Below are 16,893 nucleotides of genomic sequence, written 5' to 3' on the forward strand. Positions count from 1 at the left end.
TGAATACCATGGTGTGCTTCCAATTCTGTACACATTCATGCATCTCTTTGTGTCAAACATGTGGCAGGCCCTCTCTGGTGCTGAGGTGCCAGTTGAGGGTTCCCAGGGGGAGAGGCTGGAGAGACTTTGCGTGGTGGCCCTTTCTGCTTCCCTCTGATTGAAGCCAGCACCCTCTGCCTGTGCAGAGTGACTCTGGCATACCAGGTGGGAGGGCTGGAGGAGGGAGCCCTTCTCTGTTCACGGTGCTAGGGTCCAGCACCCAGCTGAAATGCAGGCCATCTGGGGGGAGACACCGTCCCAGGTGACAGGGACCTTCTGGAGCCCGAGACCAGGAATTATCCAGGTCACCCCAGTGCCTGCTTAGGCCATGGCAGCTTTTGGACAATGCCACCCATTTTGTCCTCTGTGTAACTCTGGGATCGATCGCAGCGCGTCCTAAAACTGGAACAAGGCCAGGTTTCTCTTCTCCTGCCTCCGACAGGACCCACAGACGTCAAGAACCCTGACACTTATCTCAAAGACCATCCAGACTCTCGGCAGCTTGTCCAAGTCCAAGTCTGTGAGTCTGTTTCCACCCTTCCAGGAGCTCTGCTTTGTTTCTCTCTTTAGAAAGCGTAGATGAAGCATTTCACACTCGGGAGCGGAACCCCAGGGACAGGAGTGGGAGACACCCCAGCCTTCCAGTGCCTCCCGTGTCTCTGCCCTCGGGGGTGCCCACAATGCTAGGGGCCGAGTTCCTCTGACTTCTCTCAGTCACCTGGGAAGGTAGCCAGGCCTCCTAACCGATTGTCCCACCTCAACTTTGCTCCTGGTCCCCTAGTTGCAGAGCTGGGAAGGTCACCTCAACCGTGAGCCCCCAGGATGCTACGTGGGTGCACCTGTGGGTGGGGGGCTTCCTTGGCAGGAGGAGCAGAGCCCAGCCACAGCCTTGGTGACAGCCTGCACTCTCTGTCATTATCACTCAGGCAGGTGCGGTGCTAGAGGGTCCCTGTCCCTAAGGGTCTTCTACCCCTTGACTCCCATCCTATTTCCAGGCCAGCAGGCCTCCTGACCCACAGCTTGAAAAGCAGGCCCTCGGGCCAGAGCTGGCTGCCAATCCTGCCTGGGTCTATGAACTGTCCAGGGCCAGGTGAAGGGGTCTGCAGGAGCTCCCTCCCTGACCTCCAGGGCCTCAGGTGGGATCCCTGAAGACGAGGCAGCTTCTGTGGAGGCCCAGAGGCAGTGGCTCTTCCACCCACACCCAGGCTGTGGGGACTCCAGGTCTTCGCAGACCCCACCTCCTGTGTACATCCCCACCACAGGGGACCCCACAGAAAGGGCACTCATCTGCACCACACTCCGAGTGGTGGCCAGAGAGGTTTCCTGGGTCCCCAGGCTGTGACTCAGCCCCTGGGCAGGGCAGCCCTAGCCAGCAGGGGCCTGCTCCCGGAGGCACTAGAGCACCTGGTCCAGGAGCCTGAGCCAGGACTTCAGCCAGAGCAGACACTGGTCCTCTCGGGCACCACCCGGGCTGACCACAGGCACCTGAGCCAGATCTGGGCCACCCACCAAAACCCCCAGGCATCACCTTGCACCCGGCTTCATTTCAGGCCAGTTTCAAGGAGTCGTACATGGCGACCTTCTATGAGTTCTTCAACGAGCAGAAGTACGCAGATGCGGTGAAGAACGTAGGTACACATGTGTGCAGGGAACCCGCACTCGGGGACCTCACACATGGTGGCCTGTAGGCATGCAGGCGGATCATGCCCTGCTGGCTGTCCACTGTGGGGCAGGTCCAGGGCCACCTGGGTTCCCTGCAGCCACCCTTGAGCCGATTGTTGGCTGACGTCCATACCTGCAGCACAGTCCTGTCCCATCATGGCCACAGTCCCTGGTGCCTCTGTCCCAGCTCTGTCGAGGACACGGTGGAGAGTGCCCTGCAGCCTGTAGCTTGGCCATCCCCACCCTCTCAAATCAGAGGGTAGAAGGGGTTGGAGCTCAGAGCACCCTGTTGGTGGGAGGGACCTGAGAGGCCCTCGGATGGGGCAGGAAGTCAGTGCCAAACCCCATCCCCAGGTGGGACCACTCATGGCCAGGAAGAACAGCGGGGCCAGGCTGGGCCTGCCTCTGCCGTGTGTCTTGGGCGCCTGTAGGGTGCAGAGCTTCCCAGTGCCTAGCTCCCCGTGGACAGGCCTGGCAGGGTCGGGGCAGGGCTCTGCCTGGAGACTCCCACGGGCCCCAGGACTCTCCTGCTCTCTTCCCCAGGGTGGGAGAGAGGGCTGGAGGAGGGAGCCGTCACTGTCAGGGAGCCGGCTGCAGAGGGGCTCCCCTTCTCATGGCCTCATTTCCTCCCTGCTTTAGTTCCTGGATCTGATTTCATCCTCTGGGCGAAGGGACCCCAAGAGTGTCGAGCAGCCCATCCTGCTCAAGGAAGGGTAAGGCCTCCGTCGGACCTGGGTGGACTTCCAGCCATGCTGCACAGCTGCCTGTCCTTGACTTGAGGCCCCAGAGCTCTGGTCTGGCCCCGGTGGACAATGGCTTGCAAGTTAGGGTCAACCTGGACCTTTCCTAGCCCCTGGCCTGGGGTGGGGTGGGGTCCCGCCTCCTCATCCTTTCCCTACCAGGCTCCTCTGGGGAGGCACAGCCCACTGTGGTTGCTCAGGGCCTCTTCTCTGTGGGCTTTGCAGAGTGTCCACTCTTGCTTCTGAGGGGTCTTCTGTCAGGAAACCAGGGTCACAGGAAATGAGATGGGCACTTGGTCCCAAAGGCCTTCAGCCAGGATTCCCTGCGGTATCTTGGAGGTCCTGTAGGTGGAAGTGCTGTGACCTCTCGAGGTTCTACCTCAGCAGGGGCATTTCCTACCTTGACCTCACCCGGGGGTCTGGGGCTCCAGGGGCGGCACCACACATTTGCCCCTCATCGACGTGAACTTGGGCAGATCCACCCAGTTCCTGCCAAGCTGCAACTCTGAGGCTCTCAGCTTCACCGTGCCCCCAGACCCAGGAGCTGCCCCTGGACCCTGGCCCTGTCGCTGTTTTTCTTTTAAAGCAGCCACGTGTCGATGAAAGCACAGGTGGTTCCACACAGTGCACACTGAGCAAGCCTACAGCCTTCTGTGATGCTTCCTGGCTTGCACACTGTATGTGGGGTGTGGCGGTCGTAGAGTGACCTCCTGGTGCAGGGGTTGTGAACCTGCCCTGGGCCTCTGCAGCGCAGCCAAGTTCCTCCAGCTCTGAAGTGGCTGCAGCACACGACTCACTGAGGTTCTGGTCCACTAAGACCCTTAGGCTTCTACCCCCAATTAAGCTGCCACCTTCTGCTCCCCAACTGATTGTCACCTGCAGTGTCATCTTGGGGGTGGGTGTCTGCCGTCTTGCTCTGGGTGGTCATTTTGTCCTGTGCTTGTGCACACTGTAGACTCGGGGTGAGGTTCACTCCCTGCCGGGGTATGCCGATACTCCTGCTCTTCGTGACCCTCCTCGTGTTGTCACCTGCCAAGATGCAGAGCCATGAGCCAGCTCTAGGGGCTTAGGGTTGAACCAACTGTGCTCACGTGGGGTGGCACACCCTGTTTGCAGCTTGGCTCCCAGTGGCTCCTACCTCCCCTGTTCCACGGGTGCATGGTTGTGGTTAGAAATGGTCACTCGTGAATGAGGTGTCTGGACCAAAGCTTGAGTGAGTGACCCTCACAGACCCTTTCTTCAGAGAACTGCCGACACCCTCCGGCTGCATGCACCTGCTCCTCTGTGCCCAATCAGCTAGAGGTTTCTAGGAATGTATGTGCACAGAATTTGCATAAACCCCATGTATGCAGGGCCCTCAGAAAATAGTGTTCCCACAAAATCCCGTAGCAGCATGTTTGTAAGACCTTCTACCCACGGCTCATCTGTCCCGTGACTGAAGATCTCTTAGAAGCATTTTCTGACCTTTAAGGATAGTGGTGCCCAGCTGATCAGTGTGTGTGGAGGCTGCATGGGGCCCCTTGGGGTCTCAGCTGCCCTCCTGGCTTCCCCAGTCTTGGGAGGACAGCAGCACGCTGTGTTGCTGGCTGTGGACCCAGTTGGCCTCAGTTTCTGCCCAGACCATGGCAGAAGGTCTTGCCCTTAGCTCCCTCCAGACTGTTGCCAGGAGCGCCCCGGCTCTCACAAGTGCACCTGTGCCCAGTTCTCTGGCGCACACTGTGAGGCCTTGTGCCGCCCAGCATCCCCAGCTCCGCTCCACATTCCTCCAACAGAACATACATCTCCTGGTCCAGTGGCCTGGCCATCTGCAGCTCGCTCTGCTCTGCCTCTGCCCTCCATCCACCGATGGGTATTTCCTTCTCTTCCTGTTGGCTGCTGGCTGTGGTCAGGAATCCCTCACTCCCGTGAGGCTCCAGGGGCCGCCAGGAGGGTGTTGGGTGGGGGAGGCCGAGGTCCGACAGAAGCAGCCCGAACCAGGTGGCCTGGACACAGGAAGGCCATGGGCTTCCGCACCCAGCAGGCACCACCCACCCCCAGGCTGGCCGTGCCCCCTCCCCCAGCTCTGGCTCCAGAGCATGTCTGTGTGGCCCTGTGACCCTGGCTGCACTTCCTGCAGAAGGCCAGGCGATAGGAAGCTGGTCAGTCGGTGCTGGATGGGTGGGGGCTGGTGCCCTGTGTGGCCTTGCAGGTTGGGGTGCTCAAGGCAGAGGCACGTACTCCCCCTTCTAACCTGTTGACGGAAGTAGAGGGGAGCAGCACTGTGCACCTGTCTGCCTGCGCACCGTGGCATGACAAGGGGGCCTGACACTCAGTGACCACTGAGTGCCTTTGTGACAGGTTCATGATCAAGAGGGCTCAGGGGAGAAAACGCTTTGGGATGAAGAACTTCAAGAAGAGGTGGTTTCGCCTGACCAACCACGAATTCACCTACCAGAAGAGCAAAGGTAACAAGAGTGGCCCCCACTACGGGTCTCCCACTCTGCTCGGAGGGCTCCGAGCCTTCTCCAGGTCCTGCTGGGCGACGGCTACTCTGGGGAAGCCTGGCAGGCAGGTTTGTCCCCAAGCACATGTCCTTGTCCTGTAGCCCCTGGCAAAGGTGGGGAAGACTCCTCTGCAGGAATCCCACTCCCACCCACCAGAGCGCAGGGCCCACCTGTTGGGGAGGCCTCCTGGCTGTACTTGATGTCCCTCTCCGCCTCCCCACTGGCCCGTGGGGCTGGTTTCTCCTGGGTCTGAGCAGCTCACCTGAGGAAATTCTAGCAAATGACTTCCTCTCCTAAAGATGTGGCCCTGGGCTGGATGCAGGCCTGTGGCCTCTGGGGTCCTCCAGTGTCTGGCTAGCGAGGAGGGCACACCACCTCCAGGCCAGGCACAGCACTCATGCCCTCTCTGCCACAGGAGACCAGCCGCTCTGCAGCATCCCCATCGAGAACATCCTGGCCGTGGAGAGGCTGGAGGAAGAGTCCTTCCGGATGAAAAATGTGAGTGCAGACCTCTCCCCCAGGTGCGTCCCACCACCTGGCTCCAGGCCTGGATCTCCCTTCTCCTGTGCTCACCAGGCCCAGGGAAGAACCTGAGGGGAGCTGGGGGCTGAGCTGTGCCAGGTGCTTCTCGGGCCAGTTCCAGAGGCCAAGGGGCCTGGCCTGTGTTAGTCAGCTTTCCCTAACTGTGACCAGCACCTCAGATAATCAACCTAGAGGCAGGAAAGCCCGATTTTGCCTCACAGTTTCCCTGGTCACTTGGCCTTGTGGCTTTGGCCCTGTGGTGAAGCAGAGTGGCACAGCAGGGAGTCTGTGGTGGCAGCTGGAGGCAGTGCTGACCGGGAAGGGGTCGGATCCCAACAGCCTCCTTGAGGGCGCGTCCCAGCCACCTCACTGCCCCCCCTGAGGCTCCACCATCAGAGTCTGAGCCTTCTACACGTGGACTTTGGGGAACACTTAAGACCCAAACCCCGACATTCCACCCCTGGTCCCCACAGGCCACGTGCATCTTACCTGTGTTCAGTCCCTTTCCAAGAGTCCACATCGTCTCACCAGTTCCAGCCTGGCTCAAAAGCCAAGTCCAAAGTCTTCTCTTAGACACCAGGCCAACAGCTCTGAGCCCTGAAAATTTTTAAAAAACCAAAAACTTACATAATGGTGCAGGGCAATCATTCCCATTCCAAAAGAGAAATTAGGGACATAGAAAGGAAGGATCAGGCTGCAGCAAGACCCACACCCAGCAGGGCACAGATTAAATCCTGAGGCTCCATGTCTGCTATCTGGGACTCGGCTTGGGCAGCCCTGCCTGGTGGCCCTGCTACCTATGGTCCCCGTGGCCACTCCTGGCTGGCTCTGCTCCCTGTCTGAGCTTTCCACGGTGATGTTCCCTGCTCCTGGAATCTCTTCATCCCCAGGTCTCAGCTGAAGCTGCAGCTTTACTCCCATGGTGCCACACGTGGCCCTCCAGGGCTGCCTGCAGGGACTCCTGCCCTGCCACCTGCTGCCTGCCTCCCAGACCTGCCTTTGGAATCTGAGGGAAGCCTCTGTTGCTCCAGGACTCTTGCATTCTGTGTGCCTGCAGAACCAGACCCCTCGGTGATGCCAAGACCTCCCGGGGCTTGAGCAGGGGCAGAGACCCTTAGACCATGGCTGCAGTGGCTTCTGAGTACCTGGGCAGCTGAACTCGGAGGCCACGTCCTGGGGAGACAGTTCCCAGGCAGACCTAGATGAGCTGGTACTGAGGCACTCCTCTCAGATGAAAGTCTGAGCCTGTGAGGGGTGGGGTCTTGCTGAGATGCCCTCAAATCATCTCTCTTATGATCCACGTGCCAAGTTACAACACCTTTTAGTGTCACTGATTTCTTAAGTGATCACTCCTTCCTGGGCCCCAGTTGTGCACATATTTTTCTGCCCAAATTTCAAGTTTTTCAGATCTTTCGGTTCTGCTCTTTCTTTCTATTTCTCACTGTAAATCTGGTTAAAAGCAGCCAGCAATGCCCATGCCATAGCCTGAATGCTCTGCTGCCTGGAAATTTCCGTTGCCAGATTGATTAGTTCCCCACCTCTGTACTCGGCCTGACAGAAAGCCTCAGGACTTGAGCAAAATGTAGGCAATTCTTTGTCAGAATACAAATTGAAGGGCTCAGCCCTCATTCCCCCTTGAAACCTCAGGAGCAGTCTTTGCTGTCCACATTCCTATTGGCATCCTGGTCTTCTAAACTCCACCAGAATCTCCCATTAAACAAACTCTACTTCTCCAGTCTGCATCTCCAAACTTTCCAAACTCCTCCCGCAAATCAGTTCCAAGGCTCCTGAACCACGTGGTGAGGTGCCGTCACACTTCACCTCTCAGTGCCAACTTCAGTGCTATTAACCTTTTCATTGTTGTGACCAAAATACCACGACAACAACTTGGAGGAGGAAAGTTGATTTTACTTGGAAAAAAGACCCCTTAAAGGATGTCAGGAATAGGTCCTGAGCCTGTTGGGACTTCCTCTCAAACCTTGTTTTGCTCTGGTGTAATTTTGAACTTAGAGAAGGATGCACAAGGACAGAACGAGGGGTCCCAGGTACCCTTGATCTGGCTTCACTTTACCCTGTGTGCTTGGTCATCCTTGGTGTCCTCACTCCTCTGTGTGTGATGGCTGCATCTTTCCTGAACTGCACGAGTACTTCAGTGTATGCTTCCTAAAAACAGTTCTCTTCAGAACCACATTGCAGTGGCCCACACCAGAAATCTCACTCTGGCCAGGCCAGCACATCCCCATCGTATTCACAGTGGCCACCCTGCTCCTTCCCAGACGGGTGCACTGAGGGCTTCCTCTGTCCCCTGCTCTCAGACCTTCCCCGCCCTGCTTGGTGACTCAGGCCTGATGTTCTACATGCCTAGAGGCAGCTTGTTTTCTAGTTGTCCATCAGCTTGGCTTTCTGGCCCCTGTGAGTGCCCAGCCCAAAATAATGGTCAGGGTGCTGTCCATGGGGATCGTAGCCATGAGCACACTCATGCAGAGGTGGGGTTTACACACACGGGGCCGGGGGCACAGGGTGTGCCCATCTCCTCGTGAGGCCCCAGCTATTCACCCAGGAATATGGAGCCAGAACTCCCCCAGCCCAGAAGGGCTATCACCTTGGATAGCCACCTGAGTCCTGCCAAGCTCTGGTCTGCCCACCTCTCCAAGCACCATCTGGGTGCAGCTTGGCCTGTGCTTCTGGGGTCACCTGACCCCTCTGGCTCCAGGACCTTTGTTCCCACTGTCTTCTGCCTGGGAAGCCATCTGTCCCCTTTCTGCGCTCCACCTCATTGACCCTTTCCCTGCTCTGCCTAGTTAACTTAGCCTGCTCCAGAGCTCAGCCAGAGGACTGCTCAGTCTCTCCTGACCTGTTAGGCCCTAGCTCTGACTTGCCGTTTGCTTTCATCCTTCCCCCTGGCTGCAAGTAGCATGTCCCTGGGACCCAGGACAGTTGCTGGCACTTAGTAATGTTTGTGGAGAGAGAGGCAAAGGTGGCCCTGAGAAGCCTCATGAGGAAGAAGCCCCTCAGTGGAGCAGTCCCATGTGGTCAGGTGGGCACCAGGGTACCAGAGGGCAAGAACAGCTTGCCAGGCCCTGAGGCAGGGCTTCATGTGCCAGCCAGGTGGACAGGCAGAGCTTCATGACACCTGTGGCCAGCCCTGCAGTCCCAGGAGAGAAAGCAGGTGGGTAGGGGATTTCAGCCGAGGCTTCTGAGGCTGCAGGGCAGAGTGTGCCTGGCTAGGCTCGCCCTGGTGGCCTCCCCAGCTCTGCCTCTTCTGTTCCCACAGCCCCATCCTGTGGCAGAGCTGCAGGAAGGCCCTGGGCCCATCCAGGTTTGCCTCAGCCCTGGCCCCTTGGGGCCCATCCAGCCAAGTGTCCCTTTTCAAGCCATTGATGGTGTCTGAATGCCTGTGGCTCTCGAGCTTTCTCAGAGCTCCTCTAGTAGCCCTCCTGAGCCCACACTGTGTCCTCAGATGTTCCAGGTCATCCAGCCAGAGCGTGCGCTGTACATCCAGGCCAGCAACTGTGTGGAGGCCAAGGACTGGATCGACATCCTCACCAAGGTGAGCCAGTGCAACCAGGCACGCCTCACCGTCTTCCACCCGTCTGCCTACCTGAACGGCCACTGGCTGTGCTGCAGGGCCTCCTCCGACACTGCGGCCGGCTGCACCCCCTGCACTGGGTAGGTCTGGGCCCCTGCAGCACCCGGCACCCACCACCCCCACTCAGCCAAGCACAGTCACCTGGCTGCTGTCCAGGGAGTTCAGCCAGGGGGCCCAGCCAGGCAGATCTCATGTCCTCTGCAGAGTCCCCACTGAGAGAGCACCAGGGTGTGAGCCTCTGGGAGGCCGTGTACCTGCAGGGAGCTCCAGGCCATGGAGGTTCCTCCCTAGCCCCTGCTGGGGCAGAGCTGACCTTGGGGAAGTGGTCAGCAGGCAAAGGAGGGCTTGAAGCCGAGGCGTCCCATTTCTCCTGAGAGCCTGGAAGTGCTCCATCTCCTGCTCAGAGCCCCACCCAGTCCCTCCACCAGCACCTCTGCATGGAAACTGAGGCCAGTCATGGCAGCTGGGCCTCCTGTGGCTATTAGAGAAGGGAAGGTGGCCAGGGTGCCTGGCCTCCCTCGGCAGGGCCCCTGATTAGCTCTCTCTGTCTTGTCATATGAGGAGTATGACAGCCTCATGTGACAAGCCCCCCGAAGTGTACTTGTCACACAACCTTCACATCTGGCCATTTGCTCCCCAAAGCCGTGGAGGGTGATAGATGCAGAAGCCAGGGCCACACCTGTCAGTCCCCAAGACCTCTCTCCTGTCCTCTGGGCAGGTGAACCTCTGGGGATGTAGCCCAAGCCTTACACCAGGTCATTTCTGCCCTGTCCACCATGGTTGGTCTGGATCCATGGGTTCCAAGAGGCCCCAGCTGTGGAGGCTGGACTGTTCTCTCTCACATTCTATACCTGTCCTAAGCCAGCCTGGGGCCACCCTGTCACCAAGGTCAGGATAAGGTTTTAAATATGTTCTCTCCAATTTCTTTCTTACTGGATTTTCTTAAAAGTAATATGAGTAAAAGCATTGTCTAAGTCATGTTTTTTCTTTTTATTCTTTCCCTATCTGGGCAGTGGCCTCCCAGCAAACATCCAGCTGGACATTGACGGGGACCGCGAGACGGAGCGCATCTACTCCTTGTTCAACCTGTACATGGGCAAGCTGGAGAAGATGCAAGGTGACCACAGCCCCTGCACGTGTCGGGCCAGGGAGCTGTCTCAGGCACAGGGCCATCTGCAGGGGAGCCTGGTAGAGCTCTGGTGTCTGTGGGGCGTCCGTGGGCAGGCTACAGCCCTGGTGATGGGAAGCTGTTTGCTGGCTAGCCAGCACTCTAGAGAGATGTGTGTAACATTTCATAGCTTAACAGAACTAGAAGTTCAACAGTCTGGGCAGGACAGATTAGGTGGCATGGGACCTGGTCTGTTCCTCGGTGGCAGGCAGATCCAAGGAGGGAGGCAGGGGTATCTTCTCCATGCGGGGTCTGGGAGAACTCAGATATGCTCATGTAGATCACAAAACAGCTCTCAGCCCACAGAACAAAACACGGGAGAAAGTCTGGGATCGAGCCCGTTAGCCTTGCTTCCTCCCTGCTTTCCTGACCCAGCCTAGAAGGCCAGCTGCACCTTGGCTGGCCATGCACGGGGCCCTGGGCATCACGTCCCGCCCGTGTGTGAGAACAGGCTCCAGGCTCACACAGGCTCACCTGCCTGTGCACACCCAGCGGTAGCATGGTGCCCAGCAAGCACAGCATGCGCAGGGCCTGGCCCTGCCTGCACCACAGTGCTGCACACTGTGAATGGCCTCTGCCCTCTACCTGGAGTGCCCTCCTACTTCAGTCCAGCCAGTGCCTGCCCTTCCTGTGAGTCTGTTCCTCCTGGGAGCTTTCTCCAGCCCCCCAGCCCCACAGCCTGGGTTCACCCCATCACTCAAGTGCAGCCCTTTCTGGTCTGTTCACTTTTAGTTGTTATCTGGGGCCTTTTGAGAGCAAAGGAAACATCCTTTTTACCCCAGGACTTGGCACAAAGGGGGTACTTGTCCTGTTGGATGGATGGATGGATGGAAGGAAGGAAGGAAGGAATGATGGCCAGACGGGAGGGAGGGAGAGAGGAAGGAAGGAAGGAAGGAAGGAAGGAAGGAAGGAATGAAGGAAGGAAGGAAGGAAGGAAGGAAGGAGTATATAGATAGATGGATGGATGGATGGATGGATGGCCAGATGGGAGGGGGGAGGGAGGGGGAAGGGAGGAAAGAAGGAAGAGACAGGTGTATAAACAGATGGATGGATGGATGGATGGATGGTTGGCCAGATGGGAGAGAGGGAGGGAGGGGGAGGGGGGAAGGAAGGAAGGACAGGTGTATAAATGAATGGATGAATGGATGGATGGCCAGACAGGAGGGAGGGAGGAAGGGATGGAGGGAGGGAGGAAGGGATGGAGGGAGGAAGGAAGAGAGGAAGGAAGGAAAGGTGTATAGATGGATGGATGGATGGATGGATGGCCAGAGAGGAGGGAGGGAGGGAGCAAGGGAAGAAGGAGGAAGGAGGGAGGAACAGACAGGTATATAGATGGATGGATGGATGGATAGGTGGGTGGATGAATGCATGATGCATGGATAGGTAAGTGGATGGATGAATAAAAAATGGACAGATAGACAAATGGAAACAATTATGCTCTCATCCTTCCTCCCAATAGCCAACAAACTGTCTTGATAGCAAGGGCTCATTGCTGTCAACGCAGCTAGACTCTCAGCTCACTCTGCCCACAGGCACCTTACAGGGCGTGGAGTCCCTGCATCCTCCAAGCCTCTGCTTCTTGACAGCCTTCTAGTTGGGCAGCTCTGATGGCTGCGAGACACTGTCTCCCCAGACACATGACCATGGGGCCTGTGCCCGTTCGTGTAACAAGTCCCTTTCTGCCCAAGTCCTAGCCTTTGGTGCTGGAGGGCTGTGTTGCCATGGCCTTGGCCACAGGCCGTGGTCAGACCCTGGCCCCTCCTGGCGCTCCTGTGGCTAGGTCTCTGTGGCCCCACATCTGCAGACTCAGTGCAGGGTCAGGCCATTCTGTCCTGAGGGCTAGTGCTGGGCTGGGAAGGTCAGCCAGCGCAGAATGGCTTGTCACGATGGTGGCAAGAGTAAGACATCTCTGTGGGGGACGGCAGGCTTGCCGGGTGTGCTGGGGACAGGCCATGTGTCCATCCGTGCAGTGACACAGGTACCTGCTTGTTAGGGCTTTGGGGAGGCTGCTCATGTGAGACGGAGCCAGTCTCCTGCACGGCCTGGTCCCCAGGACTCCATTTCACCTTGATCAGTTCACGGACACTGTTCACAGGGCACCAGGTCCAGGGGCCAGGGAGAAGGTGGTTTTAGTTGTTATTTTGTGTCCTCGTGAGACAGATTGGCTCAGGGACGCCGCCATCTCTGCCTCCTGCTCGGTCCTCCCGCCTAGTCAGGCCTTGAGGAACAGCCTTGGCTGCTGCATCCTCATCAGCACCTCCCAGGAGGGCTGGGACACCCTCTAGCGCCCGCCACCTTCCTCCACAGCCGTCTTCTCACTCGACTGTGCAGTTAGCCAGCTGGACCTGCGAGGAGAGGGCGGCTGCGCCGAGACAGGCTGGGCCCAGGGGCTGCAGGGTGGACACTCACGCTGCTCTCACCCACGCGCCCGGGGCCAGCCGTTCCCGGAGGGGACTGCCGTGGGAGATGCATGCCCTGGCAGACACCCCACGAGGGGGGGTGGCCACAGGGACACCCACAGTGACATCCCTGCCCCCACAGAGGCCTGTGGGAGCAAGTCTGTGTACGACGGCCCGGAGCAGGAGGAGTGCTCCACGTTCCTCATTGACGACCCCCGGGAGACCTACAAGACACTGAAGCAGGTCATCGCAGGCGTGGGGGCCCTGGAACAGGAGCACGCGCAGTACAGGAGGGACAAGTTCAAGAAGACCAGATACGGGAGTCAGTGAGTGCCTCGGGGATGAGGCTGTGGGCAGGGCGTGGCCAGTCCACCTCAGACCTCTGATGGGGCCCACCTGGGGAGGAGGCCGGGCCTCCCCAGCCTGTCTCGGCCAGGGTCTGGCCTCTGCATCACACGCCCTCTGCCATCTCCCAGGTCACTGGCACAGGCTGGCTCTGGAGTGGCCACATTCTTGTCCCAGGAGGGAGGGGGTAGGGCAGGCGGATGCTCAGGACTGAGTCAGGTGGACCACACCGACCCATCACCAGCTATGGCTGGCAGGTAGCCTGGCTTCCACCCCCACTTCTTCACAGGAGCAGAGGTCATGGGAGATTGAGTGAAATGAGGTGAGGGCTAGAAGAGCCCAGAGCCAGGGGGAGTGGGCGTCTTGACTGTGCCCATCCAGCAGGTGCCAAGGGACGCCATGACAGAGCCACCACACAGCCTAGAATGGGTGGGTGAGCCTGCAGGGAAGAGGCCGGGGTTCTGGGAAGGATCAAGTGAAGCTCAGGGAGAGGGACACTCCCCACGTCCTGCTGGATAGAGCCTGAGCACCTCTAGGGCCTCCGGCATTGAGGCAGGTCTTGGACACACCTGGCAGGGAGCCCACACCCTTTCTGGAGGCCTCCCTCCTAACGTCAGCAGCCTTGCAGTCCAAAGCCAGGGGGCTGACCACAGCCCAGGAAGCAGAAGCCTGTTCTAGGGGAGGTGTTGCACCCAGAGCAGGCAGCGACCCACCCCAGACACCCACTACCCAGCACTGGGCATTCTTCAGCCACAGGTGGACAGAGCCCGCCTTCCCCACGCTCAGCACACACACTCCAGAGTGTACCACACTCCGGGTGCACACAAGTCCAGCCTACACACGTGAACCTCATGCATCACAACATGTGATCTGCAGCAGGGGTACACTGCACGCCAACATGTGTGCAGGCTGCAGGTACCACCTTGCGTGTGGATTCTGCGCACGTGTGTGCAAACTGCACATGGCATACACACAGCACCTCTTTCCTTCCAGGGAGCACCCAGGGGGAGAAGCCTCCTCCTCCCCTTCCAGGGAGCACTCAGAAGTGGGCAATGGAGCTTCCTCTGCCCCTCCTCTTCCAGGAGCGCTCTGGGGTCATAGCCTCATCCCCTCCTCTTCCAGGGGTGCTCTGGGGTCATAGCCTCATCCCCTCCTCTTCCAGGGGCACTCTGGGGTCATAGCCTCATCCCCTCCTCTTCCAGGAGCGCTCTGGGGTCATAGCCTCATCCCCTCCTCTTCCAGGGGTGCTCTGGGGTCATAGCCTCATCCCCTCCTCTTCCAGGGGCACTCTGGGGTCATAGCCTCATCCCCTCCTCTTCCAGGGGCACTCTGGGGTCATGGCCTCATCTCCTCCTCTTCCAGGGGCACTCTGGGGTCATGGCCTCATCCCCTCCTCTTCCAGGGGCACTCTGGGGTCATGGCCTCATCTCCTCCTCTTCCAGGGGCACTCTGGGGTCATGGCCTCATCCCCTCCTCTTCCAGGGGCACTCTGGGGTCATGGCCTCATCTCCTCCTCTTCCAGGGGCGCTCTGGGGTCATAGCCTCATCCCCTCCTCTTCCAGGGGCACTCTGGGGTCATGGCCTCATCCCCTCCTCTTCCAGGGGCACTCTGGGGTCATGGCCTCATCTCCTCCTCTTCCAGGGGCACTCTGGGGTCATGGCCTCATCTCCTCCTCTTCCAGGGAGCACCCAGAGTGGGGACCTCCTGTTCATGAAGCAGTCCATCCCCACTTCTTCCAGGGACACACAGAGTACAGAGCCTCTTCACCCTCATCTTCTGGGAGCACCCAGAGGAGGGAGGGAGCCTCTTCTCTGCCTCTCTTCCAGGGAGCGCCTGGGTGGGAGCCTCTTCTGCTCGCCTGTGCCTAGGAGCAGCTGGGGTGTAACTTCATCCTCTCCCCATCTTCCAGGGAGCACCCCATTGGAGACAAGAGTTTCCAGAACTACATCCGACAACAGTCCGAGATCTCCACCCATTCCATTTGAAGTATGTGCAGTCTTCTCGGGTGGCACCAACCTGCTACACAAGGCCACCCACCACCCTGAGCAGCAGAGGGAAGCAGAGCCGATGGAGCCTCTACAGCCCAGCAGCTCCCACAGGACCAGTCCTGGCTGCCAGGGCACCACAGTCTCCATGCAGAACTCTTCACTCCTGCTTTCCTCACCTGCCAGTGCCGAGTGGTCTGACTGGCCTCTGGAGTGTGGGGTCATGGTCTTCTCATTCCCTTTGTTCTGTGGAGGTGCAGGGGTCAGACGAATGGTCAGGAAGCTTGGACTGCCCAGGAGTCATCCAGTCCCTCCTCTGGCCCTGGCTCTTCTGCTGCACCCCTCCAGACATGAACAGTGTCACTCCATCCCTACAAGCCTCCTGCCCCCATGGCTGTGACAGAGGCCTCCCTGTCTGCTCCTGGCTGAAGGACCAGTTTTGTGGCTGGAATCCCTGAGGGTCCTGGGCTTTGGGGGCCTGGGTACCTTCTGCAGAGTCCAGGCAGGGAGAGGCAAGATTCAGTCTCCTCTGGCTGACTGGCCAGCCCCAGCCCCAGCACAGCTGTCCTACTATGGGTCAGTGTCCAGTCCCAGCACAGCTGTCCTACTGTGGGTCAGTCCCCAGTCCCAGCACAGCCTGTCCTACTACGGGTTGGTGTTGGGAACCGTAGTCCACTTGCCTGCCACCCCATGGGGAGGTTGGGGGAAAATTTTTGAAAAGTGCATTTTTCAAGCCGTCTTTCTTAATGTTTTTAAAGGAGTGTTTTTAATCAGCTCTTTGATATAAGGTAACTTAGAACATTGAAACCTTTACCTGCTCAAGAGGGCTCTGAGAGGCAGATAGCCAGGAACTGTGTCCCCAGCTGCCAGAAGGTCTCCCAGGGACTGCTGCGGCCCCGTCTCCGGAGCCCCAGGAGGTGAAGGGCATGGCCACGGCCAGAGCTGCTGTCTTGGGACAGGAGGGTCGGGGCAGGAGGGCAGACCTCTTCAGCTTGATGGCACACTGCTGCTGCAGACCTTGCTCTCCAGCACCCCTGGCCTGTGGCAGGGGGTCCTGGGGAAGCACTGAGGCACATGTGGACTTCCTGGTCCAGGCTTTTCATCTAGGGATAGATAGTCACATGATTTCTTGTCACAGAAGTAGTGGAGGACACATGCTCTCAGGCTGCGATTTTTAACAGGGATTTGTAACAATGTTTCTGTTTATAAAATACTAATAATTTGCAATGTATTTTACTGGCCAATTAAAACAGAGGTTTTATTCTTTCTGAGGACTGGCCTGTTTTCCACAGGAGCCCACGGGTCACTGCGCTCGTTGGGTAGGGGCACCAGGTGGGGAGTGGCAGGTGACAAGAGAGGGTCTGATGACAAGTGGCATCCCTCTGGCAGGTGACATTCAGGTGACATGTGGGGCTTTGGGTGGGAACTTGGCCCGCAGTGCCTTCAGGAGAGGTGTTGCCCAGGCCTTTAGACAATCCCCAGGAGAGGGGAGGGCAGACTGCACCAGGAGCTCAGCTGCGCAGTCTGAAGATGCATGGAGCTGAGCCGTGGCCCTGGGGGTGGAGGGATGGGCACCCCCGGGACGGGGGGAGCTGCTGTCTGCTCTTCTGCTGCCCCTCCTGAGGCCAGGAGAGGGTCAAAGGGCGGTATAGGCGAAGACCCCGTGGCTGGGGCCAGGGATGGCTGATGTGGTTTCTAATTTCTTTATTCTTTTCTCCATTTTGTTTTTCTTTACCTTTTTTTTTTTTTTTTTTTTGCTGGGGGGTTACTGGGGATTGAATTCAGGGACACTCAACCACTGAGCCACATCCCCAGCCCTATTTTGTATTTTATTTAGAGACAGAGTTTGCTGAGTTGCTTCTGATTTCTTTATTTCTTTCTTCTCTCCATTTGGTTTCCCTCTCTCTCTTTTTAATTCCATCAGTTGGCTCCATCAGGAGGAAGGTCTTGGGTCTGCCTC

General features: G+C 58.3%; 1 protein-coding gene across 3 annotated transcripts in view; it reads left to right on the top strand.

The window, feature by feature from the left end:
• RASA3 (RAS p21 protein activator 3) overlaps positions 1 to 16,199 on the top strand; it is an 83,157-nt gene extending 66,958 nt beyond the window's left edge. For 2 of the 3 annotated variants that reach the window (XM_081303783.1, XM_081303785.1), the window contains 10 exons: positions 482 to 559; positions 1,590 to 1,667; positions 2,341 to 2,414; positions 4,214 to 4,290; positions 4,754 to 4,885; positions 5,340 to 5,422; positions 8,907 to 9,115; positions 10,049 to 10,152; positions 12,745 to 12,928; positions 14,858 to 16,199. In XM_081303783.1, coding sequence (XP_081159909.1) covers positions 482 to 559; positions 1,590 to 1,667; positions 2,341 to 2,414; positions 4,214 to 4,290; positions 4,754 to 4,885; positions 5,340 to 5,422; positions 8,907 to 9,115; positions 10,049 to 10,152; positions 12,745 to 12,928; positions 14,858 to 14,933 — 1,095 coding nt within the window. In that variant the 3' untranslated portion in view covers positions 14,934 to 16,199. The remainder of the gene's footprint in view (positions 1 to 481; positions 560 to 1,589; positions 1,668 to 2,340; positions 2,415 to 4,213; positions 4,291 to 4,753; positions 4,886 to 5,339; positions 5,423 to 8,906; positions 9,116 to 10,048; positions 10,153 to 12,744; positions 12,929 to 14,857) is intronic. The other variant, XM_081303784.1, reaches the window with a different exon arrangement.
• The last annotated feature ends 694 nt before the right edge of the window (positions 16,200 to 16,893 follow it).

The sequence above is a fragment of the Spermophilus citellus genome (genome assembly GCF_964194105.1).
Source record: "Spermophilus citellus genome assembly, chromosome: 1".
In the NCBI taxonomy this organism is placed as follows: Eukaryota; Metazoa; Chordata; class Mammalia; order Rodentia; family Sciuridae; genus Spermophilus; species Spermophilus citellus.